General features: G+C 40.8%; 2 protein-coding genes across 34 annotated transcripts in view; both read right to left on the bottom strand.

Annotated features, from left to right (window-relative positions):
* Nucleotides 1-2097, bottom strand: part of OPN5 (opsin 5) — a 75214-nt gene extending 73117 nt beyond the window's left edge. The window contains exon 1 of the mRNA XM_082347674.1: nucleotides 2051-2097. The gene's annotated coding sequence lies outside the window, so the exon portion shown is untranslated. The remainder of the gene's footprint in view (nucleotides 1-2050) is intronic.
* ADGRF4 (adhesion G protein-coupled receptor F4) overlaps nucleotides 1-22034 on the bottom strand; it is a 78399-nt gene that overhangs the window by 20783 nt on the left and 35582 nt on the right. For 23 of the 33 annotated variants that reach the window (XM_082347588.1, XM_082347584.1, XM_082347583.1 and 20 more), the window contains 5 exons: nucleotides 19679-21058; nucleotides 17428-17469; nucleotides 16941-17000; nucleotides 15696-15752; nucleotides 11963-14021 (listed from right to left, as the gene is read on the bottom strand). In XM_082347588.1, the coding sequence (XP_082203714.1) occupies nucleotides 15705-15752; nucleotides 16941-17000; nucleotides 17428-17469; nucleotides 19679-21058 (1530 nt within the window). In that variant the 3' untranslated portion in view covers nucleotides 11963-14021; nucleotides 15696-15704. The other 10 variants (XR_014232705.1, XM_082347605.1, XM_082347610.1 and 7 more) reach the window with 10 other exon arrangements.

Genomic DNA, 22034 nt, shown 5'->3' with positions numbered 1-22034 from the left:
CTCTCTGGAAGGAGGGTACACATGCTTGATACTCCAACTTCTGCAGCTGCTGCCTGATGGATAGGTCTCGCCTCCGACTGCCTGGCTCTGATAGCCAATGGGGCTGGTATTCACAAGTCCCACAGGACTGAAGCATAGTAAGCAAACATAGTAAGTAAACATAGAAGCAGTTCTTAATTGGTGCAGGTACAAGCGCTTGCAGAGGCTATGCCCCTGGGGCTCAGCATAATGGGAACAGGCAAAAGCACAGATCTCTCAGTTTTTCCCTGAAAGGGGCTTGATTGCACACTTTGCATGCTGCTGACTGAGAGTCCGATTTCTAATTAGCATACATCGAAGGGCTGGCTGTGATCCTCCCTGGAGCCCAGGGGGGTGCCAATGGGCACTTCCATCACCTTCTCCCTCCTGCTCGCTCCAACAATAAACCCAAGTTGCCAGTACCTCCCTAGAAGGAGCTTGTCTACGCATCTAGCGCCCCAACTTTTATGCTGCTGCCCCAGGACAGATCATCAAATCACCCAGCTCTAACAGCCAATAAGGCTTCCATTCATGAGTCCCACAAGACTATAACAAACAAAGAAGCAGTTTTTAAACAGGAGCAGAAGCACCCCCTGTGGCTATACACCTGGGTCCAGCAAGCAAGGAGCAAGCAGAAATGCCCATCTCCCAGTTACTCCCTGGAAGGAACTCCCAGAAGCACAAGGAATACCAAATAAAATTAATATGAAGACCGAGACACATTATAATTAATTTGTCAAAAGTTAAAGACAAAGAGAGATCTTAAAAACAGCAAGAGAAAACCAGTTTGTTACAAGAGAACCTCTGTAAGACTATCATCAGATTTTTCAGCAGAAATTTTGCAGACCAGAAGGGAGTGGGATGATATATTACAAGTGCTAAAAAGGAAAAAAAACTGCCAACCAAGAATAATCTACCTGGCCAAAGATGTCCTTCAGAAATGAAGGAGAGAAAAAGAATTTTCCAGAAAAACAAAAGCTGAATGAGTTTATTACCATTAGACATGCCATACAAGAAATGTTAAAGGGACTTCTTCAAACTGAAACAAGAGGATGCTTATTAATAACATGAAAACCTGTGAAAGTATAAAACTCACTAGTAGAGACAAATATATAGTTAAATTTAGAACATTTAATATTGCAATGGTGGTACATTATACTTATAACTCTAGTATAAAAGTTAAAGGAGAGAAGTACTAAAATTAACTATAGCTACACTAATTTGTTAATGGCAATGCAATATTAAAAGATTTAAATTGTGACATCAAAAACAAAATGTGGGAGGGAGAGTATAAGAGCATAGATCATTTGTGTGCATTCAGTGTTAAGTTGTTATCAGCTTAAAATAAACTATTATAATTATAAGGTGTTTTATGTAAGTCTCATGGTGACCACAAAGCAAAACCTGTAGTAAGTACATAAAAGAGAAAGAGAAAGGAATCTAAGCACATAACTACAGAAAATCATCAAATCACAAAGGAAGAGAGCAAGAGAGGAGCAAAGGAACAAAGGAATTATTCAATATAAAACAGCCAGAAAACAATTGAGAAAATGGCAATAGTGAATTCATATCTATCAATAATTACTTTAAAGGCAAATGGACAAAATTTCCCAATCAAAAGATAGAATGACTACAAGGATAATATACAAGACCCAATTACATGCTACAAAAGACTTGCTTCAGTTTTAAGGACACATGTGGGCTCAAAGTGAAGGGATGCAAATGGAAACCAAAACAAAGCAGAGGTAGCTATATTTATATCAGACAAAATAGACTTTATGCCAAAAACTGTAACAGGAGACAAAGGAGATCATTATATAATGATAAGGGGTCAATTCATCAACAGGATATAACAATTGTAAAACTTTATGCACCCAACATTGGAGCACCTCAATATATAAAGCAAACATTAACAGATCTGAAGGGAGAAATAGACAGCAATACAATAATAGTAGAGGACTTTAGCACCCACTTACAACAATGGTTAGACCATCGAGACAGAAAAATTAGTTAAAAAAAAAATTGGACTTACACTGCATGTTAGATCAGATTGCTTTAATAGATATACACAGAACATTCCATCAACTGCAGCAGAATATACATTCTTCTCAAGCACATGTGGAGCATTCTCCAGGACAGGTCAAATATTAGTCTACAAAACAAGTATTAGTAAGTTTAAGAAGATTGGAATCATATGAAGCATCTTTTCTGATCACAATGGTACAAAGCTAAAGAAGTCAATCACAAGAAGAAAACTGGAAAATTCCCAAATATGTGGAGATTAAATAACATGCTCCTGAACAACCAATGGGCCAAAGAATAAATCAAAAGAGAAATCAAAAAATATCTTGAGACAAATGAAAATGGAAACAGAACATACCAAAACTTATGCAATACAGCAAAAGTAGTTCTAAGAGAAAAGTTTAAAGTGACAAATGCCTACATTAAGAAAAAAGATCTCAAAAAAAGAAAAGGAAGATCTCAAATAAACAACCTAACTTTACTAATAAAATAAAATGAAATAAAAGGAATCAAGGAATAATCATCTGCACATTAGGAATTACAACATATTTTCAAAATATAGTGATACCTAATCAGTCAGGGGAAATGATATGTTTCACATATGTAATGTTTCTGAGTAATTGAAGCCATTCATTTTATATCCTCGCTATTTCAGAGATCTTTATTTTTTATGGTGGAAATTTGTGGATCATGTATTATATAGTTCTACCCATCATTCGATTAGAAGTCAATATGCATGATTTGTAGGATAACTTGACATTAGGCACATCACTGGAGCTTTTTGTATTTCTGACCCTTACCTGTAAACTGGAGATAAAGATTTATACTCTGTCTGCACACAAGGTATTTGTGAGGGTCAAATGAGATAATATATGTTAAAACATCTTCAAAACTGGAAAGTACTGTACAAAAATAAGAAATGTTAGCTACTATATTCTAGGTGATTCAGGGCTATTGTTGTAAACATCAATATTTGTTGGATGCTGGAATAAGTGATATCTTGTGAATCGTCTGACTCCTCAGTGCTACTTATTCCTCACTTTGTAGGGCAATATGCCATGCTTTTGTGAGTTCTGGAGTCTTCTTTTTAGAATCTAGGCTGTGATTATTAAATAAATATAAAAGGAGCAAAATATACACACACACATAGATATATGTATATATACACACACATACACCCTCTTTTTTTGTTTATTATCAACGTTTTAATTATATTAAAAAGGCAGCAATTCTCCTTTTAAAGAATCAGTACTCTATTTTTTTTTTTTTAATTTTACTTATTTATTTATGGCTGTGTTGGGCCTTCGTTTCTGTGCGAGGGCTTTCTCTAATTGCAGCAAGTGGGGGCCACTCTTCATCGCGGTGCGCGGGCCTCTCACTATCGCGGCCTCTCTTGCCGAGGAGCACAGGCTCCAGACGAGCAGGCTCAGCAATTGTGGCTCACGGGCCCAGTTGCTCCGCGGCATGTGGGATCCTCCCAGACCAGCGCTCGAACCCGTGTCCCCTGCATTGGCAGGCAGACTCTCAACCACTGCGCCACCAGGGAAGCCCCTATTTTTTGTATACTTAAAACTTTGATCATAAATTGTAAAACTGCCTACCCTGTATCCTCTTGTCAGGGAAAAACTGTAGGTTCCAATTTATTGTCCTGTGAGACTTTTCTTCTTCCCCTGGCCACCCAAATTCAATTCTCTAGTACTTGTGTTTCTTCTGTACACATGGACTCAGTTCTGAGAAGAGAAGGTATGAGAGAAATAAAATGAATATTTTATTTGCACTTTCTGAGTCATTTTGATTCATACAGGTAAGAGTCAGGGTTTAAATTAGGCAATTTCTGGCTGGACAAGTTATGCTGTTTCTAAAATGAAACATGGAGAATGGAGGTGTGACAATAGTGTAAAATGACCGATCATCAGCCACAATTAGACTTTCTCAATCGCCTGCCAAGTGCTTGACAGGCCTGGGCACAGGGCTGCACAGCCCCTGATAAAGACTTCCTTGACTTCTGGTAATCTTCCTCAGTTACTGAAAACTATTGATCCTGTTTCCACACATCTCAATGTTAATTGGCTTCTCCTCAAGCATCCCCATGGACACCACAGACCAACCCGACCTGTTAAATAAGCAGAGTTGATTCCTATTAATATTTTCTCTCATCTAAGTTAAAGAGTCAAGACACCACCAACTGAGGCAACTTTTAATTTGTTCTTAAAATAGGACAAACGTTTCCAGATGACCCACTCATATGAGTCCCTATTTTTGAGAGTGATTCAGCAGTATAATTGGAATCCAGAGAGATGGTGGTACAGGGCAAGACCTAGATGAAAAAAGAAAAAAATCATAGAAGAAACCAAATAGGCCATATGGGTTTTGAAATCAATTAATATAAATCCCTAATCTTTCACTTTTTAGCTATTTGTGATTATCTATAAAAATGGAAATATAAAATACAGACACTAAATTCTCAATATCTTAACCTTAAGAATGCAGGAAAGAACTTCCATTATTGGCCATTGGCATTTCTGACTGCCATGTATATATAATCTGCATAAAAACAGTAATAATAAATTTAAAAATCCAAAATGCCTATAGGAAAACAATACAAGGCAACAGAAATCAATCTCTGTTTTTGGCTTTTGATTTGCTGATACTTTATGAAAGTCAAACTCAAGAAGAATAACAGAAGACAAATTTCAACAATCTCCATCAAAGCCTATATCCCTCAGGACAGCGCTGGCTTTATGTATAATGATATTTTCCATGGTTTTCTCATTGAGTCAGCTTCAAGGGTAGACTGTGTTTCATTCCTTTGTTGCATGTCCTGTAGCTCCTGAACAGAGCTAGGCCGTAATAAACACCCAATATCTACTGAGAAGAAAGAACTCGGGATTCTATTGTTCTCAGTGCCACTGAATGCTTCCCTATGACAGTAATGTAAACTTTAGTACTTTGGCAAATACAATCAGTTAGGTTTGCCCTCTGCTTTTTGAACTTCATGCTTTACTGTTGTAGAAACAAGGGGATGTCTTCAGCCCTCATCATTATGGGTGAAGAGAGGTGCAATTGACATCACACCTGCTTCTCCAGAAATCTTCCAGGACATCAGGAAGGGGTCCAGATGGAACCCACACCCTTGGGGTAATGCCTAGCTCCCAGTGCAGTAAGGAAGAACTGACATACTTGGTTTAAGAACATACCTCCCTTAGCCTTCTACCTACCTATTCCCATCTTCGGAGGCAAAGAGAAGAGTACTTAAGAATGCGGGCATCTTGAGGAAGCTAGAAAAGGTAAGGAAATGTATTCTTCCCTAGGCTTCCAAAAAGGGACCCCGTCTTGCTGACATTTGACTTTAGCTCCGTGGCATTCATTTGAGACCTCTGACCTCCAGAACTGCAATATATAAAATTCTGCTGTTTTTAACATTTATTTATTTATTTATTTATTTATTTATTTTTGGCTGTGTTGGGTCTTCGTTTCTGTGCGAGGGCTTTCTCTAGTTGTGGCAAGCGGGGGCTACTCTTCATCGCGATGCGCGGGCCTCTCACTGTCGCGGCCTCTTGTTGCGGAGCACAGGCTCCAGACGCGCAGGCTCAGTAATTGTGGCTCACGGGCCCATTTGCTCCGCGGCATGTGGGATCTTCCCAGACCAGGGCTCGAACCTGTGTCTCCTGCATTGGCAGGCAGATTCTCCACCACTGTGCCACCAGCGAAGCCCAAAATTCTGTTGTTTTAAGCCACTAAATTTGTGGCAACTTGTTATAGTAGCCACAGATAACTGACATCCATGCCTATCAAGTCCAGCCCATCTTTCATCCCTACCCTGCCCTGCTGCTATCAGTGAGCATATTTCCTACTTTCTGCTTCTTGTGTATATATGTTTTTAGCAAATACATATATGTCTAATTTTTCTTTCTTGTTTATGCAAGAGACTCCTTACTATATACAATCTCTACCCTTGGCTTTTTTTTTTTTACTTAACAGCTTACACTCTTGTTCCTTGTTACCCCTGCACAGGACTCCACGGTGAGGATGTTCCAGAACTCATTCAACCAGTTCTTAAATGGTCAACATTTGCGTGGATTCCAAACTTTGCTAATAAGAATAGAGCTTCAATGAGTAACTTTACGAATATGGCATCTAATATTTAGGGAGGTGCTTTATCACACTAGATTCCTAGAAATATTTCCCTACAGGGAAAATAGTAAAAGCATGTGTCCTTTTGTTAAATAGTGCCAAATCCCCTCCATAGAGGTCACACTACTTTTCACTGAAACCAGCAATATACACTAGTACCTATTTCTTCACAGCCTCTACAAAAACGTGTGTTGTCAAACATTTGTATTTTTGCCAATCTAATCGTTGGGAAATGGTTTCTTAGTGTGGTTTTTAATTTTCATTTCCCTTACTATGAGTGACAGTAAGCCTATTTTTCATATGTTTAAGGACTATAAGTGTTTTTATCTGTGAGCATTTTTATATCTTTCGCCCATATTTTTATATAGTTTTAAAATTTTTTTCTTAATTTTTAAAAATTCTTTGCATGTAAGGGAGCCTTGAACAGAGCTATCTTCTACTGCTTCAGTGAAGTGCCATTTTAAAAATAAACCACGCCCTTTTTATCTTCTGATTCTGTTATGCTCGCTTGTTTCAGTAGGGACTTTTGTTCAACTGATTCCTTTTTTCCTTTACTTTCAGGCCTCCAAGAGACTCTTCCCCCTCTACAGATCTCTCTCTCCCCAGAACCAGGGCTTTCCCAAGACCGTCGCCTCTGCTCCAGCACACCTCATAGGCCCTTCCCTTGACTGATACCCAAAGGACCAGTTCTCTGTTTCACTGGGCTTCAGGCTGATCCCCTTCCTTTTGGGGTTAAGTCCTAGTTGACGTGATCTGTGCCCTTCGGCTACTGGGATCCCACTGCCCTCCTCTGTCTTCTGTGCAAATCCCTCCTCACTGTTCACCCTAAGGCCGGCTCTGGAGGACACTTTGATAGTCTTGAATGAATGTTTCCTTACTGATAGGTAAACTGAGGTTTGCAGTACTGTCTCTAAATATAATTGTGAGCTAGGGGTGATTGCATTTGGTCTCCTTGTTGATCTGTATGATTTGGGAGAGAATGTATGAAGACATTCATATTTACATCAGCACTTACAAGATCCTGGTATGTATTAAGCTCTAAGTAAATGTTAGCAGTTATCATTAATTTTATTAACTAGAGGGTACATGGACATTGAAGAATAAGTATTGGAAAAATTAGATTGCTATGGGCAAAAACTCATAAAACTGGATGCCTGCCTAATATCACAGTGTCCAAGAATGGGTTATAGATCAGGGTTTCTCAACCTTAGTACTCTTGACATTTGGGGCCAGATTATTCTTTGTTCTGGGGGCTGTCCTGTACCTCTACTCACTAGATGCCAGAAGAAACCCATTCCTGCAAGTCGTGACAATCAAAATGTCTCTAAGTCATTGCAAATGTCCCTCAGAGGCAAAGTTACTCCCCAGTTGAGAATCATTTCTACAAATTGAATAAATACCTGCATGTAAGGGAATATCTTTGTGACCAGCGGTACAAAAGAATTTCTTTAAACAAAACTTCAAAAACAAAAACATAAAGCAAAACATTGATGAATTTCATTACATTCGTTACTCAGGTTACTTTGTTGACAATTGGACTGAAATGGGACAAGAACCAAATCAGAAGAACCGATTAGGTAGTCCTTTAACTAGTGCCCAAGGTCACACAGCAGGGGACCAGAATTCAGATCTGTGTTGTCTTATTTTATACACGTGTTCTTTACCTCTACTTGCTATGTTTCTGGAGAGTTAACGTAAGAAAGGTTGTAGGCTGGTGAAAGGCCTAAGAGAATTAAGTTAGCTCAGGCCCCTGTCAAGTTCCCTTGAAATAGGTAATGAGATTAAGTTGAGCCTCTAGACTCAGGTATTTTTTTTTTAATTTTTATTTATTCATTTATTTATGTATTCATTCATTTATGGCTGTGTTGGGTCTTCGTTTCTGTGCGAGGGCTTTCTCTAGTTGTGGCAAGTGGGGGCCACTCTTCATCACGGTGCACGGGCCTCTCACTGTAGCGGCCTCTCTTGTTGCGGAGCACAGGCTCCAGACGTGCAGGCTCAGTAGTTGTGGCTCACGGGCCCATTTGCTCCGCGGCATGTGGGATCTTCCCAGACCAGGGCTCGAACCCGTGTCCCCTGCATTGGCAGGCAGATTCTCAACCACTGCGCCACCAGGGAAGCCCTCAGGTATTTAAAAGTTACAAATAATATGGATGGAAATATGGGTGGAAAAATCTGAGCACAATGTGGTCACATTTTTATGCCAAGAGGAAGAGACCCGTGGCTGATGAGAGAATTGGACTTCCTCAATGACCAGCAGAGAATCAGGTTAGAGGATGAGAAGGTTGAAGCTGTGCTTTTGTAGATGAGTCATATAACAACAGCAAGAGGGAGGCAGCTCTTGGGACCATCTGAACGGGGCCCACTATCTGAGATGCGGCCCCTGTTCAAATGCCATAGCAACCAGCCTGCTCCTCCAGTGTCCAGGGACTTTTGTGGAGCCTCAGCCAGAGAACTACATGAACTGTGGCGGGTGGACTTGCCATCCTTTTTTCTATACTGTGCATGCTGCATTATCTTGCCAATTTTTTTTATTGTAGTAAAACCCACATAGCGTAAAATGTATCATCTTAACATTTCAAAGTATACAGTTCAGTAAGGTTAAGTATATGTACAGTGTTGTGAAACGACAATGTTTTCATCTTGCAACTGAACCTCTATGCCCATTAAATAACAACTCTCCTTTCCCCTCCCCCAGCCCCTGAGAGCCATCTCTCTACTTTCTATTTCTATGAATTTTACTACTTTAAATACCTCATATAAGTGGAATCATACAATGTTCGATTTTTGCAACGGGTTAACTTCATTTAGCATAATGTCCTCAAGATCCATCCATGTTTTCACATGTGACAGGATTTCCTTCCATCTCAAGGCTGTATAGTATTCCTTTGTGTGTATGTATCACATTTTGCTTACCCATTTATCCATCAATGGATATCTGGGCTGCTTCCATCTCTTGGCTACTGTGAATACTGCTGTTATAAACATGGGTGTATGAATATCTCTTTGAGATCCTGTTTTCAATTCTTTAGGATATATACCCAGAAGAGGGATTGCTGTTCATATGGAACTTTTATTTTTAATTTTTGATGAACCTCCATACTGTTTTCCATAGCCATTGCACCATTTTACAATTCCAGCAACGGTGCACAGGGTTCCAGCTTCTCCACATGCCCAGCAACATTTGTTACATTCTGTTTTTCTTGATAGCAGCCATCCTAATGGGTGTGAGGTACCTTGCACTTTTGACTAGATCATGTCTGTCCAGACAGGTTCAGATTTTCTCTGTAGAAGAGGTCTAGCAGTGCTATCTGGTTAAAGCAATGCTACTATACTTAATATGAGGTTGGGAAAGGTTAATTGTCCATAGCTAACATCGGGAGAGTAGAGGTCTGATAAATTTGACGGGGTAAGGCTTGAACGGAGTGAAGGTTCCCCCAGCTACCTGTTGCACCACCCCTGGCTAATGATTCCTAGGCAGGTCTTACTGGTTACCTGTTTTCTATCATAGGTCCTTGTGATAAAATGCTGTATTCCTGAATGTTTATTCATGGAGTTCTTTTTCCACTGTATTATTTGGTAATCTCTATGAACAATTTCAACCTTTGTTTAATCGTTTGATCACAATTAGCCTCATGCCATGATGTCATTTCAAGTCATTCGCTGTAAGATTTCAGCCACCAGGTGGCACTGAAGTATTTAACTTATACAAATCAATCATTTTCGCTGTTGGTTTGCCAAGTTTTAAACTAATTTGCCTGTGAATTATTTATGATTATGTAGCTACAGCTACTCTATTAGCTTCCTATCACTGCTGTAACAAATTACTATAAATTCATTGGCTTAAAACAATACAATGTATTATCTCACAGTTCTGCCTGTCAGAGGTCCAAAGTGGGTCTCACTACATTCAAATCAAAGCATCAGCAGGGCTACATTCCTTCTGGAAGCTCTAAGGGAGAATTCGTTTCCTTGTCTTTTCCAGCTTTATAGAGCCTGCCTGTATCTTTTTAAATTTATTTATTTATTTATTTATTTGTTTATTTTTGGCTGCATTGGGTCTTTGTTGCTGCGCGTAGGCTTTCTCTAGTTACGGCGAGCGTGGGCTACTCTTTGTTGCGGTGCACGGGCTTCTCATTGCGGTGACTTCTCTTGTTGCAGAGCATGGGCTCTAGGCACGCGGGCTTCAGTAGTTGTGGCTCACGGGCTTAGCTGCTCCGCGGCACGTGGGATCTTCCCGGACCAGGGCTCGAACCCGTGTCCCCTGCATTGGCAGGCGGATTCTTAACCACTATGCCACCAGGGAAGTCCTGCCTGTATCTTTTTAATAGTAATATCAGTATAGGAATGTCTCTCCCCATAGAACCCTTTGTACAATCTTATTACTTTCAGCATACAGACGGCCCTAACCACTAATCCTCCATGAAGCTTAGGTTGGATCGTGGAATTAAGTGACTAAAGTAGTTCAAGAACAGAATTTATCTTCTCCGTAATTCATTACTGTGAAAATTCTTGTTATCCAGATAGAGTTCTTTGCTCTCTTGCACCAGTTTCCAGATCCAGTTTTAACTTTCATTCCTAAAGCAGATCCCTTGCTCTGAAACCCTGTCCCTTTTCCTATCTTGGGACAAGGCCAAACCCCTAGAAAGACGTTGGAAGGCCTCCTCTAACTCTTGCTCTTGTCTAGTGAAAGCCCTAGGTCCTTGGTTCCACTTTTCCAGTCCACACCACCACCCCGCTTGCTGCAGATTCAAAAGCACCTCCACAGGAAAAGCAATGCACTCACATCCCATCACCAGACAGATGGAGGGATGGGGAAGGGAACGAACATTTCTCAGATGTCTACCATGTGTTAGACACGGGGGCAGGGCCTTTCATAGACATCCTCTTCTTTGCCCTCCACAATACCATAAGACATGTTTCATAGAACCATTTTATGGATGAGAAAAGTAAGAGACTCCTAGAGACTAAATGGCTTCCCCTCGTCACCCATTAGGATGTGGAAAGGTAGAACTGAAACACACATGTCTCCAAATCCTGTCTTCTTTCCACTGGCCCACGTGGCTTATGTATAAAGGGTATCAGAGCCTCAATCCACGCTTCCCCTACTCCAAATTCCCCAGGCCCAGAGCCTGAGATGTTCATGTCTTCTCTCCCTGAGTTTCACCATCCATTCATGTGTCTAAACAAAGGTTCTATCTACTGTCCTAAAATGTCCTCTGTATACACTTGATCGTTCCCTGTTAAATGAGTTTCAACATTCTTCATTTGTTTTATCAGCTAAGAGCTTTTCTTTGCTGGCTCATCGTATCCTGTATTGAGGACTCCTAAATCTTAGCAGAAGATTTAAGAGGAAGTTGTGGGAACGGGACAGGATATGAGTTCCATTATCTGTTGCCTCTTTTTGTGATGCCACTTCTTGACTGACTGTTTCCCAAAGATCCTGTAACTCTTTGGAAACCAATTCCCCACTCCCGAGCAGATGTTACCTCTTGAAGAGTTGGGGTGGGAAACCAAATACCAAGTAAAACCCACCCTTTCTGTTTGCAATGCAAACTTTTAGCCACACCTCTTCAAGGAATGAATGGGATGAGGGAAGGTGGAAAAAAATAATAAAGTCACCTGACCACCTAATGAAGGTGAAAAATGGATTTCTCAATGGAGTCACTGAGTTTTGTCCAAAGATGAGAATTACCAGGAGGGAAAAAATTCCTAGGAGAAAATCTGTCTTCAAGCTGAGTTGCTCAGATCTAAGATATTTCTGCTTAAGGTTCATGCCTGGATGCTGGTGTCAGAAAATAAAATATTTTCATTTTTATTTCTAAAATAACAACCGGAATTGTTTTACATATATAGTGGTTTAAACAGACACACACATATACATGCATATACAAATAATAATAGCTACAAGAATTTTTTTTTTTTTTCTGTTTCACAAGCAAGGAAAGTAAGGTCCTAGGAGCTAAATTATTTTACTCAAGGTCTAAAATAGAGTAAAATTACAAGCACATTGAAAAGTCTTCTTGGGACTTCCCTGGCCGCCCAGTGGTTAGGACTCCGCACTTTCACTGCTGAGGGCCCGGGTTCGATCTCCGGTTGGGAAAGTAAGATCCCACAGGTCATGCAGCATGGCCCAAAAAACTCCTCTTAGTTTTCTTCTGTTCCTTAGGAAACCTACCATGACTTAACTGTCTCCAAAGTAGATTCAGTATGTCCCCTGCCACCCCACCTCCCATGCCTCCCCCCAACCTACCCCTGAACCTAGATCCATCCCCTTGCCCCCAAAGGGCCTGGGACCTATGCAGAGAGATGGGTGGCTAAGCCAAGGAGCCACAGAGCAGGCCCTTGGGGGTGAAAGGGGACTGAGTCTTACTCTTGCCAACTTTGACCAAGAAGCCAGGCTTTTGCAGGTCATGAGTAGATCAAAGAGTCCATAGATCTACCTCCTTCAAGCCCAGTCACCAAATGTTCTCCTCAATTTTTCCTCAGCAAACCTTCTCACACTGAGAGTTTAGGTGTCACTCCTGGCAAGAAGAGAAAGTCTTCCAAAGAAGCATGACTCTCCCTCCACATTCCAGCCTGCCTTCCAGCCTCCTTTTCCAGGAGCTCAGCTCTCCGGCCAGGACACAGGATGTCCACAAGAAATGGGGCAGCATAGGCAAAATGGATGAAGCACTGGTTAACAGTCAGAATAACAGCTGGCATGTACCGATAACTTAATTTGAACCAGGCACTAGTCTATGAGTTTTGAATGTGTTGGCTCATTGAATCCTGAGACCACCCTGGGAGGTATGTACTATTATTAGCCCCATTTTACAGATGAGGAAATGGAGGCACAGAGGCATTGAGCAATTTCTTCAAGGTCACACAGCATGAAGGCTATTCCCCCAGCTTTATTTTTCTGTGCACTTTGCCTTCTCCATGCTGCTCCCTGAAGCCTAAACTTGCAATGCCCTCTCTCCCCCTCCTCTAAGCTTGGTCTCTAGAATGACTCAGCCGCTCTGAATTTGCAACTTTACTAGGAAAACCGTGTTGCTTCTCTCCGGGTATCTATTCTATCTGTCCCATTTCTCATTGTGGAATGAGGAGTTCTTTTAAGTGAGTTTTAGGCATGAACAAATAAGTGGAAGAGATTTCAGAGGAATGGAGGAGCTGTGCTGGTGACCCTGAAATCACACTGGGTAACACAAGTTCTGCTGGGTCATATTAAAGGCCCGCTCTTCATATGAACAGCAGAGGGCGCTGTGCAGCCGTGGCTTCGTATTAAGAATGCTGTTCCCCTCCCTCCCCTGCTTCCCAGGATGGGAACCCCCAGTTAGGATCTATACATGGAGAAAACTGCTCAGTTTTCACACCTCTGCTGTCCTTCCATGGTTCCGGGACCTCCCTGTACACCTGTCCCGACCTTGTTCCTAAGAAGAATCTGACCTGAGGTCACTGGAACATGTGGAGTTTCCAACCACAAGGGCCCCAAATCTGGGCAAGTCCAATTCTGGCCTCCTGCCCCCTTTCTGGCTCTTGGAATTCGGCCTGCCTCCCCAGACCCCATCAGTCTAAGATTCTGTGTTCTGGTTGAAGGTCTGAAATACTGCCTGTGCTCTGTGGTTGACCCCCAGCCTGGGCCGTGACCCGGCCTTGTGCTTCCCAGACACTTGTGTCCTTGAGCTGTAATTCTGCTCTCAACCGTGTGGTTGGAGCCCTGCTTTCTGCTGAAAGACCTTCCCGGTGCCGCCAGCTCTCCATTCTGGACTTGGGAGGATCACTGATCATGAATTTCCAGTCCTGTCCTCTGAGCTTGTTGCACTCCCAACATGGTGCCAGCTGCTGCTTCTGAGACCTTCTGATTCCTCCTGGGTACAGATGTAAAAAGCGGAGGACCCCAATTACTGAGAAAATTCAACAGGGCCGGGGCCACCCGCGGAGGATAGGCTGAAAGAACGCAATCTTCATCCGTCCCCCACCTCACAGTTTCAAAAGTAGAAGTTGAAAGTTGAAGAAATAGGTGGTGAGGATTTCTTTGGAGAGAGTTGTTAGTGGGTTTCCACCTCCTTCCTCTACTTCCTCCTGATACTGGTCGAACTTTGAGCACCTCCCTGATTCTAGTAAGTGGTGTAGTCCCTGATCTTGGCTTCTACTGGTTGTCGCCAACTTTTCGTACAGCCAACCAGGTATGCCCAGCTAGCTAGAGAGAAGACTTCAGCCACGCCTCTCTTCTCTAGAATGGTTAGACAGTATCCCCAGGATGCAGGGCCTCCTCCACCCGGCTTAGTCTAGTAAGCTTCCCAAAACAGGTCAAATGAGAACCTTAATGGAAAGATCAGCTTTACTAAATCATCTGAACTACCTCTCCTTAGTGACTATTCAAGAAATGCTATAGTGATTCTCCACCATGGAAGATCCCTGTGGAGGAGGAAATGGGCAGAAGTTGGGAGGGTTAATTTTTTAAAGTTCTACTATTTCCTCCGCTTTAATGTTCTAATATAAAAATCCAAATGTGAAGGTGATTAATTAAGAATAATATGCCAGTGTTTTCTTCTCTGTTTTCCCAACACCCCATACATGCTGGTCAATGTATAGGACAGAGCCCCCCCCTCCCTCCCCTCCGTCTTCCTGGGACCATGAGCCAGTGTCCACAGCACCACAACATCAGGTTTGTATAATCTGTAACCCAGGAGGTCCCTCAAAGGTTCTTCAAACTCAGAGCATCTTTGATTCCATGAGATTGTTTCAACCCTTTGCTTTGCCCCATTGCTCAGTATATGGGCCATGACTCAGAAACGAAAGGAATGTAAAAGAGGATATGCCTGTTGCCAGGTGGTGTTTAAACATAAAATCTGAGGCTCATCTATATCCATGCAGAAAGGCCACAAAAGCTCTCCAAGACAAAAGCATACCAAGATTGATTGCCCTGCCCACATGCCCCTGCTACCTCTCAGGCTTCTGGCTGCCACTTTGTGACTTATTCTCCCCTTCACGGCTGCCTAATATTTGTTTTCCCCTGATTTCACCTGTGTAGAAGTATGTCTCAGAGGTTGGCTGTGAGTAGACAGCTAATTTACCACAACTCCACCCATACCCCCTTAAGAACGATTCTGAACCCCAACTTCATTAGGGAGAGATGGACTTGTTGCTTTGTGATTCCAATCAATTGTCTTCCTTCTCAACAATGGGGTTCTCCTAAGTGTCAACACTCACTGGCAAGATGGAATTAAGGTGTGTGTAAACAGCAAGATGTATCCTGTATCAGAGCAGGTATGATGACAGCATCCTCTCACTGAGGACAGAAAAAGAAGTATTCTTAAGATTTGGTCATGTAAACTGAGATGACGTAGGTTTTAAAGATGTGCGTATTTTCGTCTATGTGCTGGGCAATAAAGACGTTTCCATTCTCTGAAAGATATCCCCCTGTTTCCTTCCCACCTCCCTCCAGCATCACATAGTAGGCAATAGTGTGCTACCAGGGGGCATTGAGGGGTTTGTCACAGCTTACAAGTCAGGCTTCTCCTTGAGTTTTTAATACTCACATCTTATCCTCAGCAATTCATTAATTTAGATCCATACGTTGGGCTTAACGATGCATTCTAAATGGGGAAAAAATAACAGTAACGTCGATGAGGAATGGCATTGACCAAAATGCACATAGATTTATATATATGTCTGTGCCTGACTAGAGATAAACATGTAAAAATGAAAACATGAAGTACCCAAGTTGACACAGCTACACAGAATTAAATTATCATATTTCACTGAATCTAACATTGTAAGCAACATCTTATTTTTACATCCACTAAGGAAGAAAAGGAAAAAATAACTTGCCAATTAAATCATGACTTGTCACTGACTGTACAAAACATTTCAATTTCAGAAATGTTTAGAGGTGAATAAAAAATGTCTATCTTAGAACGGATGAACTGTGGTGCTAAAAGTCACACTCAGTACTAGCTGACCATAAATTCTGACTCTCAATGTGTCCAGAAAGCTTTTTATTTGTTTACTTTAAAAGTAGCTCTTATTGAGAAACTGTTGGTTGAATAAATGACTTCTTTCTAATTAATATAACAATGATGACAATTTCAGATGGTGCATGAAAAGACAGATAGCTAGGTCAAAAGTCATCTTCAAGATCTATAAATACACAAACACTTCCATTCAAGGCAGTGTGGCTCACTGAAAAAGCCCAAAGCAAGGAGAATGCTAATTCTCACCATTAGTTAGGTGGCTTTGGGCAAATCTCACAAGTACTCTGGGCCTTACTTTCCTTACCTATGGAATGACTAGGTTGGACTAAAATCTCATTTCTAACTCTTGTCTTATTTCCCAGCTTTAGCATTTTTTAGAATTTAAGGTTCTGGGTTCATGTTGTCTCATCTCAATTGTCTAAATGTATTTAGTTGAAATACAACCGGTATGGAAACTTTTCTTTCTTTCTCTCTCTCTTTTTTTTTTTTATGGCTGCTCTGAGGGGCTTGCAGGATCTTAGTTCCCTGACCAGGGATCGAACCCAGGACCCGGGACTGAAAGCACCAAATCCTAACCACTGGACTGCCAGGGAATTCCCTGGAAACTTTTCTTGAGGTCTGTATTCCATTGACCTTAAGCTCTAGCAGGATAGTCCAAATTTGTCGAATGAAGAAATGAATGAAGGAAAGTATGTCCTCATGATTCTGTTTGCTAACAAATCCTGAACACTAAGCTATAATATTTGTCTCATCATGACTCTGCTGAGGACGTTGATTCTCCAATATTGAGACTGAAAAGGAGAGGCTTACCTCTGCTGCCTTTGACCGCCCCTTCGGTGAAGACATCCTCATCCTCAAAGCATCTCTAATCTAAGGAAGCAATGACAGTGAAGAAATGACAACATCCCCAGGGCCCAGACCTGTGTCGTGAAACTCTGAGGCCAACAACCCTGGTAGAAGCGGCATCAACTGGTTTAGCACGGTGCTTGGAAAATAATGAGACTTGGATAAAAGTTGAGGTTTAGTTACAACTAAATTTAGGATTAAGATTAAAATTCTGGTCATGGTTTCTATTCTTTTTCACCAGCTATGTTCAAACATAGCCTCCAGTTGACTTGATAAAGAACAGGACATGAAAGAGTATAGTTCGTTCCTTTCCCCCTCAAAGCTGATGCCTTGAACCACCCCACAAACTCAACTCTTCCGGACTGTGCTCTCTGATCAAGGCTGCTTCAACCTCCTGCTCCCGTCAACTACATGGAGATCATTTACAATGAGTGAAACAAATTCAAATTACCTTGTGATCAATAATGGTTCCAAACAGCAAGATGAAGAACCCCTGTGGCAAAATTCAACAAAGTATGAGGGACAGTTTTGCAGACTGTATCCCAGCTGTTATTTTAATACCACTCTTCTAGATTCCTTCGAAGATACTTATCAGACATTAGAAACTTTAATTTCCACTGATTCCCATAAAAATGCATTGATGAGAATTTTCTTTGAGTGTATCTCAAAGAGAGAGGACCACCTTCATGTTTGTGCATGAGAGTTATTGAAATTTACTGAATGGCTTCAGATGTAGGATAGAGTTTGCAACCTTATTAAATCTCTTTACTTTCTTCCCAAATATTAAGATAGCTGTTCTTACTCATGATGACAGTAACATGTGACATAAAATCTTGTCATTCAAAGTCACAATCAGGGAAGGTGTCTTGAGAAAAAGAAACGTATTCTAGTCTACTTTCAGTGGAAGAAATAGGCAGCTAGAGCCTCTGAGGTGGTGGAAGAAGTTTCTGCATGAAAGAAAGAGAAGGTTACAGAGACCTGTGAGGCCAGGGTCTCTTCAAGTTTAAATTATCTGGTCACCTATAAAGTCACAATAATTGACAGTCAACCCTTTTATGTGGTGGGAGTTGAGGTCCAAGAAAAATCTGGATCCTGCCATGAGAGTGAAGGGAAGCCTGGTTTCTGAGGATGGTTTCATGAAGAAGAAACACTGATCAGAAGACTGAAATTTTTAAATGTGAGTCACAGGAAAAGCTTGCTTAGAAAAATGGAGTGTGTGTAACTAAAGGGGGTTTAGAATTTTTCTTTCCATCAAGAAAATAGAAAGAGAAATGATCTGAAAAAGAAATGCAGAACAAAATTTCCTGGGGTTTAATTAAGTTGCAAAGTAAAAATAGGATGGGATCATTAGTAACCAGAGTAACTTCAAGAGTTGGGGAGATATATGTGAGTCCAAGAGCTTTTGATTTCCTGCCCCCCGCCCCAAGAAATCCTTAAGTAAAAGGTTTCTCTTTAAAGCAATGCAAAGGAAAAAGTGAAATAAATATTCTCCATAGTTACTAAAGAATTATGAGTAAGATATATAATTGAACTGAGTTGACATTTCTTTAAAGTTGGCTTTGTTATTTTGTATCGGGTTTTGAAATAGAGTAACAGGGACATGGAATACTTTGTGGCTTTATTTAAACAGTTATATTTATTTTATTTAAAGCACTGGTCAAAATTTTTTTTTGAAAATATTTTTCTGCAAAGAAGCAGATAATAAATATTTTAGGCTTTACAAGCTCTACAGCCTCTGTAGCAACTAACTCATCTTTGCCATTGTGACACAAAAGCAGCCGTAGGCAAAATGTAAACCAATGAGTAAGGCTGTATTTCAGTAAAACTATTTACAAAAACAGGCAGCAGGCCATAGTTTGCCAGCCCCTGATTTAAAACATTTTAAAAATATGAATTTGTCAAATTTTCTATTACTCATGGATATGGAAAGCAGCCTGACTAATGACAGCTTCCTGAAAATGGCTTAGTAGCCAAGATGAAGTGAAACAACTTTTAGATGGATAATCTTGTCAAACCAAGCATGTTAAGCAAGAAAAGAAAATAGAGATCATTTTAGGTCCATCCTTATCTTATAGAGGAGAGTCTGAGGACCAGAGAAAGTGACATTCCTGGGATCAACTAACATGTGTCAAGATCCATTTCTGTGAATAACAACCTACATTTATTTCACAGAGAACAGCAAGGAAGAGGTATGAGAACCCCTGACTGGTTAACACCCAAAGTGAGTGGCAAGGGGCATCCCTTCAGACTGTGAAAAATGACTGTTATTTTATGGAGCACCCAAACTACTTGAGAAAAGATAAAAATTGTGCTTGTTTTGAGGCATAACATATTAAGTATAGCCTCACACATCCCTGACCAAAGACTGGTCCTCCATAAGTGAAGGTCAACTTCTTTTGACGTTGAAACTTTAGGAGGGATACAGGTAAACCAGTGAGGAGAGAAGAAAGGAGATTCCTACCCAACCAGCCTGATCATCTAAATCCAACTGGACAATCAATAGAGTGAGAGATGCCACAGATAAATGTCTCTAAGATATAGAAGGAAATGGAAGGAATATGTGGTGTTCTATATTTTTAAACCATAGCCATGTTTTATTGTAAAGCCAGAATAACAAATTATAAGATAATAATAATGTTTTATAAATAAAATATTAATTAATAATATTAATTAATAAAATAAGTCTCCTTTCTGGAACTTACCTGGAAAGCATTGAGCAGGGCAAAGATTATATGAAATATCAAGGAGGTGCCTTCTATGAGGGTAGCTATTCCAAAACCCCAGGTCAGTCCCAGCAATGGGGTGAGGGTGGCGACATTTTTGCTGATCCTTATAATAATGGCCACATCCTGAGACCTGGAACTGCCAATAGAGGGCCTCTGAGTGTTGACAGCAACAACCAAAACCACAACAAGATTCACAGCCACAATAAGCAAGGCTGGGATGGCAAATGCTAAAAGGGCTTTGGTATTGTCCCAGTTAAGCCAACAGGCACCATGTCTCATGTAGCCTTTCCCTGGCACTGTGATAGCAACTGTGGTGACAGCAATGACCAACGGGCACCCATAGCCAATGGCAAAGCCAATGGCCATCATGCAGGACTTCATCATTCTCCGGAAAATGACCAATAGTCCATAGACGATGAGCAGTGCTTGGAAGAGCATCCAGAAAAACAGAGAGAGGTAGAAAAAGTGGCTAAAAAATGTCACCACAACACACCAGTTGTAGTTCTGGGCCTTTTTGTTAAAGTTAGAGCCTAGGATGAACCACACATTGGCGGTCAGGAGCGACACAGCTATGTTCACAATGCATACATGTCGCATGTATGATATCTCCGTCACAACCACTCGGGACCAAACTGTGGCTTCAATGATCAGGCAAACAATCAAGCTAAGGATGGAGACGCTGAGCCCAATGCAGGTGATATAGTCCAGGACCTTGTTGTCTACAGACATGGGGGACATGAGAATGGAAAAAGACATCAACACGTTGGTGTAGTTACACCAGCATTTCACTTTGCTGGCGGTATCCAATGTTGTTTCACAGACATTCTCATCCCACCTCCTTTTCCTGGAGTGCCAGCCAACACACCGGGCCCTGGCATTCCGGGATTTATTGATCTTCTCAAAGGTGAATAAGATTTGCTTCAATCTTTCTGGTAAAATCACCGAAATGACCAGCCCATTTACCCGCCTGGGAAGACTGGCATTTTGCAAGTGGGCTTCTTTCAGAACAGCCCCCAAGGTGGGAAAAGCTATGCCGATGGCTTCGGATGCATTTGGTGGCAGCTTCCACAGCTCTTGCCTGGGAACTTCTATCATTCCTAGGATACCCTCCGTTGTATTGCTCACGTTCATGGAGAAGCTGAAACTTCTCTCTGAGGTATTGTGGTTGATGTGAAGCCCTTTCGTCTGAATGAAGAGTTCATCCGTAATGTGCTCCAGTTCGTTCTGGATGCGGAATCGTCTCGCAAACCAATTCACTGACTGCAACAAATCCGAGCCAGCATTTTTGTCAGGAATGAAAGCCCAATTTGGAATGACTGCTTTGTCGAGGATGTGGTTGGCCACTTTGAAGTAGCTCTGCAGTGGAGAAAAGTGGGTATTATACTGGGGATTCACACAGTGTTGTACAAAGTTGATTTCTAAAACCTGAAATATCTAAAGATCAAATGATTTGAAATTATTTGACATATTTCTCTTCAAATGCACTGTTTATTAGAATCTCATACTAGTAGGCCTGCAGAGAGGGGAGAAAAGTAAAAGAATGTTAAAAATAAAATAAGGTAAAATGAAATGAAATAAAATAAGATAAAATGAAATAAGATAAAATGAAATGAAATAAAATAAGATGAAATGAAATAAAATGAAATGAAATAAAATAAGATAAAATGAAATAAGATAAAATGAAATGAAATAAAATAAGATGAAATGAAATAAAATGAAATGAAATAAAATAAGATAAAATGAAATAAGATTAAATAAAATAAAATAAATAAAATAAAATAAAACGAATCACAGATCAGAGTTACCTGCTTTATTATATGCCCAGGGCAGCATTTCCACACTGCAGCTTGTATAACCCAAGTTTCCCATGAGATATTAATGACTGTTTGAGAAGGAGATTGGAAGTAGATTCTATGGCAATCCAAGTTTGAGAAGTACAGCATACCATATCCTTATACCCCTCACTCGTATAAAGAGTTCCAAGGTTCATTAACACATGAAAAGCTCTAAAAAGTCCTGCCATAAGGAGACCTACTTGGCTTTGTTTAACCCAGAGTTCCTATATCTGCTGTGATACAGATCTCTCTTTTAAAAATGGAAGCTCTGCTAAGATTTCTCAGGACAATTACATTCTACAAGAATAAAATTTGGGAAACACTAGAGTAGGAGCAGTCTTCCCCACAGCCATCACCATGTGATAGTTTCTTGAAAATAGTCAGTCTGTACAAAAACATGTATAAAAAATGTTCTAACTTCTTGAAAATTTCCATTAACTGGGATAAATCAATATGCAAAACTGAACTGAACTGATTGCTGTGGTTATCGTAGTTTT

This window comes from Balaenoptera borealis (assembly GCF_965194805.1).
Source record: "Balaenoptera borealis genome assembly, chromosome: 12".
Taxonomy (NCBI): domain Eukaryota; kingdom Metazoa; phylum Chordata; class Mammalia; order Artiodactyla; family Balaenopteridae; genus Balaenoptera; species Balaenoptera borealis.
This window is presented reverse-complemented; position numbering and strand designations above follow the sequence as displayed.